We start from the raw sequence: 13,554 nt of genomic DNA on the forward strand, positions 1-13,554 counted from the left end.
AATAAACTTCTCCAAATCTTCCATCATGTTTGGAACCGAGGTCCCGTCTCATATACGTCAAGAGATCAAAACTATTGTTGGGATATCACAAGAAGGAGGCATGGGTACATACTTGGGTCTCCCTGAGAAGATTCATGGGTCAAAGGCACAAGTCTTTGCATTCGTGAGGGATAGACTCCATAAGAAGGTAAACTTATGGACTTCGAAATCTCTATCCAAGGGAGGCAAGGAAGTCCTGATCAAATCAGTGGCGCAAGCAATTCCGACATATGTAATGTCATGTTTCCTCTTACCAAAAGCTATATGCTCAAAACTAACTAGCGCGATAGCCAATTTCTGGTGGAGCAATAAAGCAGACAGTAAAGGACTACACTGGATATCATGGGAGCAAATGTGTACTCAACTTTCGGAAGGTGGGCTAGGCTTTAGAACACTAGAAGAATTTAATCTTGCCCTTTTGGCAAAGCAACTATGGAGATTGTTGAGATATCCAGATTCCCTTCTTAGCCGAGTTCTAAAAGGGAGATACTTTCGATATTGTAGTCCATTAGAGATACAAGTATCAAATCGACCTTCATATGGTTGGAGGAGCATGTTGGCATCAAAGCATGTTCTTTCGTATGGAATTCGCAAGACAATAAGCTCGGGTTTTAATACGTGCATCTGGACTGAAACATGGATCCCAGATACGCCAGCACGGCCACCCCAAAGTTTAACTAATGAGAGAAATCTCTTGATTTGTGTTAACACCTTGATAGATTTTAACACAAAAAAGTGGAAAATTGAACGTCTTCGGGAACTCTTCCCCTCGAAAGAAATTACCCTTATTTTGGGGATTAAACCGAGCTTGAATTCCTCGAGGGACGGCTATTCTTGGACTCTAACAAAGTCTGGAAATTATACCGTTAAATCTGGATACGAAGCCGTGAGAGCCATCTCTCGCCCTGCCTGCGACCTCCCTTCTCAGGGACCTAGTGTTACGACACTTAAGGCGCAAGCATGGAAGTTAAAAACATCACAAAAGCTTAAGCATTTCATGTGGCAATGTGTGACTGGGTGCTTGGCAACATGTCAACGCCTGCATTATCGTCATATTGGTAGAGATAAAGATTGTCCTAGATGTGGAGCGGAGGAGGAAACTATAAACCATATGCTATTTGAATGCCCCCAGCACGTCAAGTATGGGCTTTATCGACAATCCCTTCCCATCCTATGGTGTTCCCTTCACCTTCCCTATATAGCAACCTCGATTTTCTATATGGGCGTGGTAGAGACTCTGGTGCAACTGATCAAAACTTGAGAACGTTCCCGTGGATGTTGTGGTACATTTGGAAGGCAAGAAATAAGAAAGTGTTTGAAAATATCTCCGAATCTCCGCAAGATACACTGGAGAAAGCTATCCAAGAAGAAGAAGTTTGGAGAAGAGCAAATAACAGAGACTTAGCACCAGCGGTAGTAGAAGCATGCATACCTTCGATCCCAATTCCTCAAGAATCACTTGTATGCTTTATAGATAGATCTTGGCATACGGAGGTGGATAGGAGTGGGCATGGCTGGATTGCGTCTATCGGTGATAGAATCCTGCACATGGGGCTAAAAGGATCGCGCAGAAGCTTATCCCCATTACATGCAGAGTTAGATAACCTTATTTGGGCTATGGAGTGCTTATTAGCGTTGGACCTGGATAAAGCTCTTTTTGCTACGGATTGTTCAGACCTCCTAAGGATGACGTCTAATATCGAGGATTGGCCGACCTTTTCATCAGAATTGAAGGACTTTATTCATTTCAAAGATAGATTTGCTAATTTTAGTATTAGATATATTCCCCGAGAGGATAATATCTGTGCCGATAAACTTGCGAAATGTGCAAGAGCACGAGGTTTCTGTTTTTCCCATGTAAGCTCGTCGGTACCTAACTGGCTCTCTCTCAAAGAGAGTCATCTCCGATAACTTAATATATGGGGTTTGACCGTTAAAAAAAAAAAAAAAAAAGTGCGCATGGACGTTAATGGACTGGTCGTTAATAGAAACGGTCAGCTATTTGTCCAAAATCAAATTGAACAATGTTGGACGGGTCAAAATGGACGTGGACAATATCAGCTATTTTTATGAGTATTAAATTTTTTTCTTTCTTCCAGAAATTGAAGTTTTGAAAATATTTTTAATTTTAATGAACAACGTTGTAGTCATTTAATCCAATACCACAAATTAGTTTCTAATTTTTTTCAAACATAATCTATTTCGACATTAATATATACAAAAAAATGAAGAGGTCAGTGTTTAACGAAGATAAATAGTGAGATTTTCTTCAAATCAAGCAATAAAATATGAAAATGAGATTTCCTTCGAATCAGACAGTTGAGATATGTTCTTATTACCGCAGCAAAGTTCAACGATTTGAATCACATTCTTCCTTTTCTCCTATATATATCTAACTCCTTGTCATTGGCTAGTGGTATGCCCACATATTCTCTTACAAACTTCAATGCCTTGAAAAATTCACAGGGATAACACCAATAATTTGTCCTTTTAGTGACATTCGTTTGTGGATCTGCGTTTTGGTACACGAATATGTGGCTCAGTGGTGATATGTATCCATCTGACCACGAAGAACTGCAGTTATACTCATCATATCACAAAGGGTAATATCCCAAGTTCCTAACATAAAGGATGTTTGATCACTTACGTTTCTTGCAACATCAAAGAGGCTGGTTGAATATGATAATAATGTAGAAGGAAAACTCTTTGTAGGCCAAACCAAATGCATTTTGCCAGAGAGTCGGTTAAGGTCAACTGGTCACCTATCCTATTTGTTTGATTCATTAACTTGAATCTTGCTTCATTAAGACAATGTTTTGTAACACCAAAGGTAATAGAGGCTACTGAATTTGCTTTCAAATCATCTATCAATTCAAGTGAGAGTTTACCACAGATTCTAGACCTGCTTGGTAACGGAATATGTTGGCGTGTATCATCATTTATCTTGAATATTGTCTCCTCGTGAGAGAGTATTTTATCTTGAATACTAGATAATATCCCGCGCAAATGCGCGGATTGTTGTATAATATAATATATTAATTAATTTAAATTTATTTGATAATCATATAAAAAAAACTTAACAAATTAATTTAAATGTCATTAACATTTTTGACACTTTTATTTATTCAAATCATACAATATCAAAATATATAACTTATTTAAATATAATCATACATACATTATACATATCTCTTAAAGTTATTTATTTTTTATTGTTCAACTTTGATAATAATTTTTATTAGTATTTTTAAGCATTTGAGGTAATAAAATATTATTAATAATAAAAACGAAATTTACTATGTGATTTAAATATATAATTTAAGTTTTTCATATAAACTAACACATAACCTAAAGTATTTAATAATTAAAAGCTAAACTATTTTGAAAGTAAAAAATACATATTTCCTATAAAATTATATGAAGTGTATTCAAAGTTTTAAAATACGATAAAGAAATCTTTTTTATATTACCCTTAATTTAAGAATCTTAAATTAATATATATTGCTAGGTTTAGTTATAATTTTTAATTCTTGTAATTAAAAGCTAGATAGAAAATAAAAAATCAATTTGTGTTTTTATATAGATTTGGATTAAATAAAAAAATAGTGATTTTTATATCATTATATGTTGAATCACAAACTGAATATAATGATTATTATTCTAAAATAAATGTATTACAATTTTGTTGGATGTAAGTGAGAGTTAAGAAAAATTGATTTGATAATTATATTACAATTTTTTTATATTCCCCTTAATTTAATTTATATTGCTAGGATTAGTTTCAATCTTTCATCCTTGTAGTAAAAGCTAGAAAGAAAATAAATACCAAATTGCTTTTTTTATATAGCAAAATCCTTAAAGTGCATATTTGAATTAAATTTAAAAATTATGACTTTTATATAATTATATGTTGAATCACATACGAAATATAATGATGAGTATTCTAAAATATATTTATTACAATTTTGTTGGAGGTAAGAGAGAGGTAAAAAAAATTGATTTGATAATTATATTACAAAAATTTCCTTCATGAGAACATTTCAAATTTTAAGAATAAAATAAATATACATGAATTTGTAAGAACTAATCAAACATCTAAAGTAAAGACTTAAGATGTTTTCTTTAGCTTGATTCCCTTATTATGAGATGGTTATAACCAAAATATGATTATGGTCATCAAAAATTTATTATACATATTAGAATACATATGTATTCTAAATCAAAATAATATAAGAAAACAAAGAAGAAAAGGAGAAGTACATAAAACAAAGAAACAATAAAATTCAAAACAATGTAAAATATATAGTAAAAAAAAATATAATCAAACTCTTATTTGGGTTTGCAAGAACATTATAAAAAAACAAAGAAAATATTTAGGATTTGGGATATGGTGGAGGAGGATGTGAGAATGGTTATTTATAGGATAAAAAGTGATGGAAGTTACATTTCTAAAATAATTAAATTAGAAAAAGTTACAATTATAATTAATAGTGTGTTTAAATGAAAATGAATGGAGGAGAAAAAGTCAATTCACAATTTATGTAATTTCAGTTATAATTCAGTAGTAAAAAATGAATTTAAAGTATGCATTAATGTATATAATAAAATGTCTTGGCAAATTAAAAATGAATATTAAATTTTTAAAATTAAATGTCAAATGGACCAATAAAAGGAATAGGAATATCTAATTCTCAAATAAACTTGATTTTTTTTTTGTTAAAACCAACATATGTGCATTTAAATTTAACTATAGAAATTTAAAAAATAAATATGAATAGATTAGAAAGGCAATAAATATAAAAGAAATATTTTATTTTTTATATGAATAAAATAAAAATTGTAAACCATGTTAAATATATATAATACTTTCTAAATTAAAATATATAATCAAACATTTACAACACATATTAGATATAACAACATTTGATATTGGTGGCAGAGGAGGAGATTTTATTTTCAGTTATAATTTTATTTTAATGTGTGAGTTAAATGTATTGTATTAATTGGTCTTAAATATTGTTTAAAGCAATTAAACAATTAGAAAGTTAATAAAAACATTAGAAAACATTAAATAAAAATCAACCAATAAGGAGAGATCAAAACCTTACTTTTATGTATATGATTGTCTTCTCATGAGAGACTTCTAAGCTACTTTTTTGTTCCGTCTTTGTGACCGCTTTTGATTATGGTTATAATGTCTAGAGCTGTCAAAATGGACGGGTTGTCCATGATCCACCCATATCCAATTCATTATGGATCGGTCATGGACAAATCCATATTTGGAGCGGGTCTAAATGGTCTTGGTCCGTTTTTGTCCATGGACAAAACTGGACGGGCAATGTGGACATTGGACAGCCCTTAATACTTAAAAACCTAGGTCAAAATCGATTTGGGGAAAATATTAAAATACAAATATGTTTTTGAATATTTGTGTTTTTTCTCACTTTACAAAATATGTTATATGTTATGAAATAGACATCCATGAACAGTTTATAAAAATATAGTTATTAGTGGGCATGGGCGTTAATGGACTGGTTGTTAATGGATACGGTCAATTATTTGTCCAAAATCAAATTAGACAATGTTGGACGGATGGAAATGGACAGTCCATTTTAACAGTTCTAATAATGCCTTCGCCCTGTTTTAGATAGAAACTAAATAAATTTGTCATCTCCTTCGTATCAATTAGTTTATCAAGTTCAAATTTTTTTGATTAAATTTAAGACTTCGGATAATTAATAAATCACACATGTTGACATGGCCAAATGTTATCATGCCGGCGAAAGTTTTTGAGACAGCTGGTGCGGACCAAAGAGGGGGAAACGTAGTTGACAAGTAAAATTATAGTTAGTGCTAATAAAACTTTGGAAAACTTTCCTACCGTTTTCTATTTTATTTAATTCTTGGTTCGAATGTATAATCTATTTATTTTTTTAGCACTTCCCAAGACCTATCATTTACTCAGATGCTGATTATAAAATTACTTACCCATTGGATTAAGCAATACGATGATTAGTTATGAAAATGAAGAATTACGACTCTTACCAATTAACGTAAAGTTTAGGTGATCAAGTGACTTTTGGTAGATAGCTAGATAAGACAAGCAACATAACATTGCAATGGCCTCACAGTATTAAGGATTAACTCAAATCTAATTAAGAATCCAAAAGATGGTGGAGGGAAGAGAAAAGCCACCAACAATGATTATTCTGATCCACGGTGAAAGTAAATGACAACTACTATATACGGTGAAAGTAAATGACAACTACTATATAAAATTTGATGACGAGAAAGAATATAAAGAATAAATGAAAAAAACACGAAGACATAAGTGGTGGCGTATGATTTTTTTAATCAAATTTGATTTTTAAATACAATTGACTTTTTTTTAATTGTGAATTTGAAATATAATTATTGCCTTAATAGTAGTTTAAATTTTTTATAAGATAATATTTCATTACTATCATCAGTTGTATATAACTTCATCTAAATATATCAAATATATTCACGCGTAGCATGAGTTCAAAACCTAGATAATAAAAAGAAAAACTTTATCTTACACTTTAATTACATACCAAACTACTATGTATATTCAACATGATGTATGACTCAACTTTCACATTTTTAGGTTACACAGTCAAACATTTTGTGTTCAAACATAATAATGGTAATTAATTATATTTCTTAATATCACACAAAATACTTCTGTAGTAGGTCACCTTGCAATTGTATAAATATATTTTTAGTAGTCACCCAATTTTTTAGGTCTAGTAACCAAAATCATAGTAAGAGAGGAAAGCACATATATATATTATGGCAAAGACAGCTTTTACACTCGTCCTCCCAATCATCTTCCTTGTTATGTTTGCTTTAGGTATACATTTATCTTCTTGTCTTTATTAATAATTTTTTTTTTGCGATTTACAATTTTTTACGTTATTCATTTTCATATCTCCTAAAAACCGTAGTTCCTCTTAATATTTTGCCTTATGGATACATTTAGCTTTAAGGTTTACTCTAACCAATTTTCAAAAGCTTTTATAGTGTCTCTACATGAAATGATGAAATTGAACTTCGGTTTTATTCTTTGGTATAACATCTCAAATGTTGTAGGTTTAATGGTTTTGTTATATATATATAGTGGAGCAAAATATGGGATGCACAGCAAGTATAGGACCGTGCGAAATGGGTAAAAGCTGCAGTGCCAAATGCAGAGTTACATTTGGAGATAAGGCTAATGGCTTCTGTGACCGTACCACTGGTGGAGCTGGAGAATGTGTATGCGTCTACCCTTGTCCGCCTCTGCCTTCACCTCAGGCCCATATGTGATTTACACTTTGATATTTAGTTTCTTCAAACTATATATATATATATATATATATATATATATGTTGAAATTCAGAAGTTGAAAAATCCAAATTATGCATAATTAAATTCTTAAAGAGACTATAAAGTACAAGATATCTTAATAAATATTTCTAGTCAATTGATTATTGTAAACCTAATTTCAAATTTTCAATACACTGCCCAACTGACAATATATAGTACAAGACATCTTATAAGCTGATTAAATTGTAGGAATGAAATAGTGATTTTTATGCTACAGTTTAAGATGTTGCGGGAAGCTATTTCCATGTGAACAATGAACCAAAACCTAACGCACATGCCAAACCAAAGAATAGACCGGTACCAGACAAAAGGATAAACAGGCGAAATTGACCGGTATAGAGGAATTATCTATGGGTCATCATCGTAAGGAACGTGTGAAGCCAAGGATGAAGGTAAAACAAAGATGGGCTCTCCATTGTGTTGAAATTCAGAGAGTAGAGTAGAATGGTCAGCTTTGTGATTGATGCAGCTATTCCCCGTCATGTCAAGGCGTTTGAGGTCACCTAAACAAAGTAACCATACATATAATTACATACCAAAATATCAGAGAATGGCCCAAACAATCTAACTGATAAACCGATTCCGGAATGTTATTACCTTTTGCGGTCCTCAGGGAATCGCATAGCATGAGCAAGGATTCAGGAGGCATAAGATTGTACGATGCGTCCACTGAGATGAGTCTTGGTGCCAAGGGTATGAGCTTTGACAGGAATCTAGCAGTCTCTAGTCCTCCGCGGTTTTTGCTATAGCGGGAAACATCAAAACAAATGTGAGGACAGTGTGAAGGTAATGTGAATTGTATACAACAAATAGAGGATATGCATTTTGCTTTGGACCTTATATTAATACTCAGCAGCTTCTTCGACCCTTTTTCAAGTTTACTGCCTAATGCAAGAAACCCGAGAGGACCTAGTCCTATACCTGAAATATTGAGAGACTCGATGGAGACTGTGAAAGAGTTTACTATGGCCTCCGCAACCTCACTGAAGAACAAGAATATAAGTAAACAGACCAACTTCACATCGGTATAAAGTAATAAAGAGTTTATGACTTTATGAATACCTTCCAAGGGCATTATCTGCAACAGATAGGAGCTTAAAAGGTTTCTCAAGCATAAAGAGGGTATCAAGAAACTCGATAACTCCACAACATGATAGCTCACAGTTTTCCAAATCCAAATCGGCTAAACGAGAATTTGGATTCTTTGTGAAGTAAGATATCAAGCTTCTGTACCACCCAAAAAACCATGTAAGAGAAATCTAACTCTGTTAACCTTCTCCAAGATTACAAATGCAGGGACTAGAGGACACACCTGATCCCACTGTCTTCAATGGGATTCCCGCTCAGGTCAAGAGATTCTAAGCCGGGCATATGAAGAAGAGCATGTGCAAGATTCTCTGCATCGTATTTGTCGAGTTCATTTCCCCTAGAAACAAATTTCTAACCGTATCACAAGGTTTCCAGTCTTAAAACTGTAAGAGTTGTCTCTATATGAGAAGATACCTTAAGTTGAGCTTGCACAGAGACCCTAAAGACTTTCCAGATGACGGAGAACCAACAACAGACCTCCAACTAAAAGTAGAAAGCCATCCTGAAATCTATATACCGTATGCAGGTCGGTCAGCCACGAAAATCAAGCCATATATCAATATGAACAAAACGAACAACAGTGGTACCCACATTGTTTTCAGAGAGATCAAGGGACGAAATGTTTGAAGAAGAATCAAAAAGTGTAGAGAAAACCATCCTCGAGATATGCCTATCGAGATTGCTATCGCAAAAATGTAAGGAATGTAATGTCCTGAAAGAAAAAAAGATGCTCATTAGAAGAAATCAGAAAAAAATGTATAATGATATTTCAACGTTTATGAAGAGACTTTGATAGCCAAATGAGCAAACATTTCACGATGACACGCTATGGCATCAGTTCATATATGTACCTCACTGACATCAGGAATGCAATGAAGGCGGAAGGCGCAGCAAGTGGATCTATCTCAATGCTAGATGTCTTTATACAGAAGCGTTGCATCCCAGTTGTGTGGATACCCTTTTCATGAAGAGAAGCACATATTGCATTGATGGAATTTGAAGAGAGCTTACAGTGAATAAATTCAAGCGAAGTTAACGTATCTCGGCTCTGGATCAAGAGCTTGCACAAGGGCTCAACCTGGAGAATCATGGGTAATCAGCAAAAAAATTCCAGCTAACTAAAACCTATGTGACTAATTAGTGAAAGTGCCTTACATGTTTCTCGGATCTGATCCAACGTAGAACCAAACGTTGCAGTTTACTTTTCCTCAGTAACTCCTACAGTAACAAAGCCTAAAGATTATTTCTGCCCTCCTTCTAGAGGTTGAAGGATTGATTCATCTACAAAGATATAAATTTAAAGTTCTAAGAGAAAGGTAAAGATCGAAAGCAACACAAAGTAGCACCGCGATCAATGATGATACTAAAACAGAAGAGATAAAACAAAGATGATTCTATTTACAAGCACAGAAACACTTCAAAACGTCAGAGCATAGTTTAATTACTTACAGAAATTTCAGTAACGCAGAGCACATTGAGAAGCCTCAGACACCTGCAACAGGGTAAGAATGAACGCAAAGAAGCAGAAGTATGATAGAGTGCTAAATCAGTCCAAACCAGATATCCCACTCACAAACCAGTCATGAGCAATATAAAAAACCTAAACAAGCTGAGAGAGTAATACAGTGTGTGTGTGCCTGTAAATACAAGGAACGTGCGAGGCTTTGGAACGAATAATAATAATCAGAGAAACATGAAAAGTTACTCAACCTAAGATACGGTCCAAAAGTCTGCAAATGAAAAGATAGTTCTTTGCAGACACATTTTTGAAAACTCATGTGGTCTTCATGGCAAATGTATCTCAATATGTTATCTGAGACGACAGAAAAAAATACGACAAAACTGAATAGCAGTGATTCTTATACAAAAAAATGACAATTCCATCCAAAGAACTTGAGAGAACAAGAGGTACCTACCTGATACATTAATAGAACATATCCGACCACTAAATGTGGGACGCAGAGCTACCTCAGCTGCTTCATCAACACAACTGTTACTCGGAGGATTAACATAAAACTCAATAAGAAGTGAAATCAATAAAAAAGAAAAGAAAAACAAACAAATTGGCATACTTTTGCAGATGCTTCTCCCAGTAAAGGTGTTGCCATTCAGCTGGTGATTCGAGATGGTCAATGAACTCAGGCCAACGCAGCTCAAACAACACCTTCCAAGAATTACCAAGTACATCGTTTCTGCAGATGTAATATACATCTTTCTCAGTCTGTCTTCGAAATTAATCAAAAAAGTAAAAAAAAAAAAAAAAAAAAAAAGGAAGAAATAATAAAACCTTGCACGTTTTCTCCCATTATTAATCAAGCAATCATCATCTCCAGATTCATAACTATCCAAGCAGCAATTGAACGGCCTATACCAATTCTCCAGAAAAGGACAAAAAAAAAAAAATGTAAATCAGATTATGAATAGTATCATCATCTTCATCCAATTCCTAAACCCTAAGGCAAAGCTAAGCTAATAATCTTAAAATTAAACCAAAAGAGAGAGTCGTCGTCGTCTTTGAAAATTACTGACATGTGGATTTGAAAATTACGCAACGCAAGTGCAGGCAAGTGACCGACAAGACCTTCAAGCAACTCCGATGGAAGCTCGTATAAATCTGGAATTGGAGTATTATCGCCTTCCAGGAATTAGACAACAAAAAAAAAAAACCCCAAACTCAAAATCAATATATTTTGAAAAGAATCAAATCGGCGCAAGCAAGAATCAAACTGAGATTTTTAGTTGTGGAATGTGTAAAATTACTTTGTAAGAGCTGAAGCTTGAGGGATTTGATGCAGAGAAACGCAAGAGATGGAGCTTTCGTAGGGGGAGTCACCATCAAAGACGAAAAACACAATTAGAGTCTTGAGTGAGTGTGTGTGAGAAGTGAGAATCGCTCTACGCAACCCAACAAGTCTTCCCGCTGCTCGAATAGATTAATGGGCCGAATAGCATGGCCCAATTAGCAAACCCCATTTATTTACGCTATATATGATTAAAGAAACTCTTCAGATTCTTCTTTCTCATTTCCGCACAAAGTTAAAAAAAAAAAAAAAGCAAAAAGTTGTCTTGAGAATTCCGATGGCGAAGAAGGTTCTCAACCCTTTGGAAGATCCACCAACAGCTTCTTCTTCAAGAGATGAAGAAGAGGTTGAGAGCTCATCATCTGGGGAAGAAGAAGAACAGGAACAACAACAACAACAACAACAACAGCTCTCCATTTCCGACGAACCCAAAGATCCGTCCCCTAAACCCCTAAAAACTCCTTCCACCGTCGCCGCTGCTGCTCCAAGTTCCGGATCTGAGAAGAAGCGAGCGAGTGAAGAAGCGAACGAGGAACATGCAAAGCGAGCCAAGACGCTTTCTCAGAAGTCTCCTTTTGCGAGAATATGGAGTGAAGATGATGAGATCTCTCTCTTACAAGGGATGATTCGTTTCAAAGCTGAGAAAGGTACAAGTCCTTATGATGATATGAATGGGTTTTTCCTCGTAACCAAGGATTCTATAAGCTTTGATGCTACTAAAACCCAATTTGTTGAGAAGATTAGGTCTTTGAAGAACAAGTACTATAATAAGGGTAAAGACTCGAGGTCTTTTTTGAAACCCCATGATGTGAAATGTTTCAAATTGGCTAGTTGTATTTGGGGATCTGATGATGGTGTGGCTCTTCTTGATTCTGCTCCTCCTGTGGCTGTTAAGTCTCCTCCTGTGGATGTGATATCAAACAAGGTTGATAAGAAGAAGAAGAAGAAGCTGGAGTTTGGAGATGAAGAGATGCAAGTGTTGGGATCTGATGATGGGATGGCTCTTCTTGATTCTGCTCCTCCTGTGGCTGTGACTCTTGCTGTTAAGTCTCCCCCTGTGGCTGTGATATCAAATAAGGTGGTTGATAAGAAGAAGAAGAAGAAACTGGAGGTTGAAGATAAGGAGATGAAAGTGTTGGGATCTGATGATGGGATGGCTCTACTTGATTCTGCTCCTGCTGTTAAGTCGCCTCCTGTGCCTGTGATATCAAATCAGGTTGATAAGAAGAATAAGAAGAAGAAGAAGAAGAAGAAGCTGGAGGTTGAAGATGAAAAGGTGCAAGTGTTGGGATCTGATGGGATGGTTCTTGAATCTGCTGCGGTTGTTAAGGCTAATGGGTCTTTGAAACTTGAGGGTGATATGGTTGAAAAAGATAAGGAAGTGGTGGTTCTTGATGGAGATTCTGAGTCATCAGCTTTGTTTGACAAGTCTTTTCTGGTTCCCTCTATTGTGAGTCTAGGTGGTGTGGATGAGTGTTCTGTGAAGCACAAATGGAGCAAGGTGCCAATGGAGACTAAGAAGAGAATTGAAGACAAGTTGAAGTTGGTGGAGGCCAAGGAATTTGAACTGCTCTTGCAGAAGTCTGACATTGTGAAGGAAGTGGCCTCTGTTTTTACCCAAGCCATCTAAGAAGACGTGCAATTAGACGGATGTATATGTTCTAACCGTGGATTTAGTGGGAGATGCAATGCCTCTTTTGGTATCTATCTATCTTGGGATTTATCTTTTTCTTTTTGGTTTTTAACCGTGGGGATTTCGAAATGGACATGCAATGCCTCCGTCTTCTTTTGTTATCTATCTTAGGATTTATCTACGTTTCTGGTTTTGTTTTTTTTGTCTTCTGGATTCTTATGTTCAGAATTATGAATTAAGAAGAAGAAACGTTAGTTGTTTAAAATAGCCTCGTCTTTGTCAATTGTTGCAATGAGCAGAGACTATATAAGCTTTGCAAAACAAAACCAAAAAATAAAAAATTTATGCTGCATAAAGTATTCGCAAATATCATCTATACTATTAAAAGGAAAACAATTTTAATTAAGTAGACATAGAGTTAGAGATTATTGTCCAATTGAAAATGCGAGGGTCTCAGGTTTGGACAAATGCGAGGGTCTCAGGTTTGACCCGGAATAATGTGATTAAACGGATCAGTTATAAATGGGTATCCAAACAGATTTTAAAAATAAATAAATTTAATCAATTTCGTTTGATATAAATGGAAATGGACATTTAATTCTA

At 34.5% G+C, this 13,554-nt stretch overlaps 3 protein-coding genes across 13 annotated transcripts; 2 read left to right on the forward strand and 1 right to left on the reverse strand.

Moving 5' to 3' along the window:
- Positions 1 to 6,782: 6,782 nt before the first annotated feature.
- LOC104766819 (defensin-like protein 172) lies at positions 6,783 to 7,525 on the forward strand. The gene is made up of 2 exons (XM_010490784.2): positions 6,783 to 6,913; positions 7,181 to 7,525. The coding sequence occupies exons 1-2, from the start codon at positions 6,853 to 6,855 to the stop codon at positions 7,366 to 7,368; spliced, it is 249 nt and encodes an 82-aa protein (XP_010489086.1). The 5' UTR covers positions 6,783 to 6,852; the 3' UTR covers positions 7,369 to 7,525.
- Positions 7,505 to 11,516, reverse strand: LOC109124797 (uncharacterized). 11 transcript variants are annotated; one of them, XR_015591227.1, is made up of 16 exons: positions 11,278 to 11,516; positions 11,047 to 11,152; positions 10,805 to 10,882; positions 10,590 to 10,709; positions 10,434 to 10,507; positions 10,228 to 10,330; positions 9,967 to 10,009; positions 9,673 to 9,735; positions 9,369 to 9,595; positions 9,109 to 9,229; positions 8,932 to 9,026; positions 8,741 to 8,854; positions 8,491 to 8,655; positions 8,350 to 8,411; positions 8,026 to 8,171; positions 7,505 to 7,931 (listed from the first exon to the last, which is right to left on the reverse strand). XR_015591227.1 is itself a non-coding variant. In XM_087502297.1 (16 exons), the coding sequence occupies exons 3-16, from the start codon at positions 10,821 to 10,823 to the stop codon at positions 7,777 to 7,779; spliced, it is 1,575 nt and encodes a 524-aa protein (XP_087358423.1). In that variant the 5' UTR covers positions 10,824 to 10,882; positions 11,047 to 11,152; positions 11,278 to 11,516; the 3' UTR covers positions 7,505 to 7,776. The 11 variants fall into 11 exon arrangements, 7 of the variants coding, with proteins under 7 accessions (XP_087358423.1, XP_087358421.1, XP_087358422.1 ...); XR_015591229.1 differs by having other exon boundaries at positions 8,741 to 8,825; positions 11,278 to 11,432; XR_015591228.1 differs by having other exon boundaries at positions 8,265 to 8,411; positions 8,741 to 8,825; positions 11,278 to 11,432.
- Positions 11,517 to 11,595: 79 nt separating this feature from the next.
- On the forward strand, positions 11,596 to 13,216 carry LOC104766816 (putative transcription factor At1g44810). The gene has a single exon (XM_010490777.2). The coding sequence runs from the start codon at positions 11,596 to 11,598 to the stop codon at positions 12,946 to 12,948; it is 1,353 nt and encodes a 450-aa protein (XP_010489079.1). The 3' UTR covers positions 12,949 to 13,216.
- The last annotated feature ends 338 nt before the right edge of the window (positions 13,217 to 13,554 follow it).

The sequence above is a fragment of the Camelina sativa genome, chromosome 19 (genome assembly GCF_030686135.1).
Source record: "Camelina sativa cultivar CO46 ecotype springtype chromosome 19, ASM3068613v1".
In the NCBI taxonomy this organism is placed as follows: domain Eukaryota; kingdom Viridiplantae; phylum Streptophyta; class Magnoliopsida; order Brassicales; family Brassicaceae; genus Camelina; species Camelina sativa.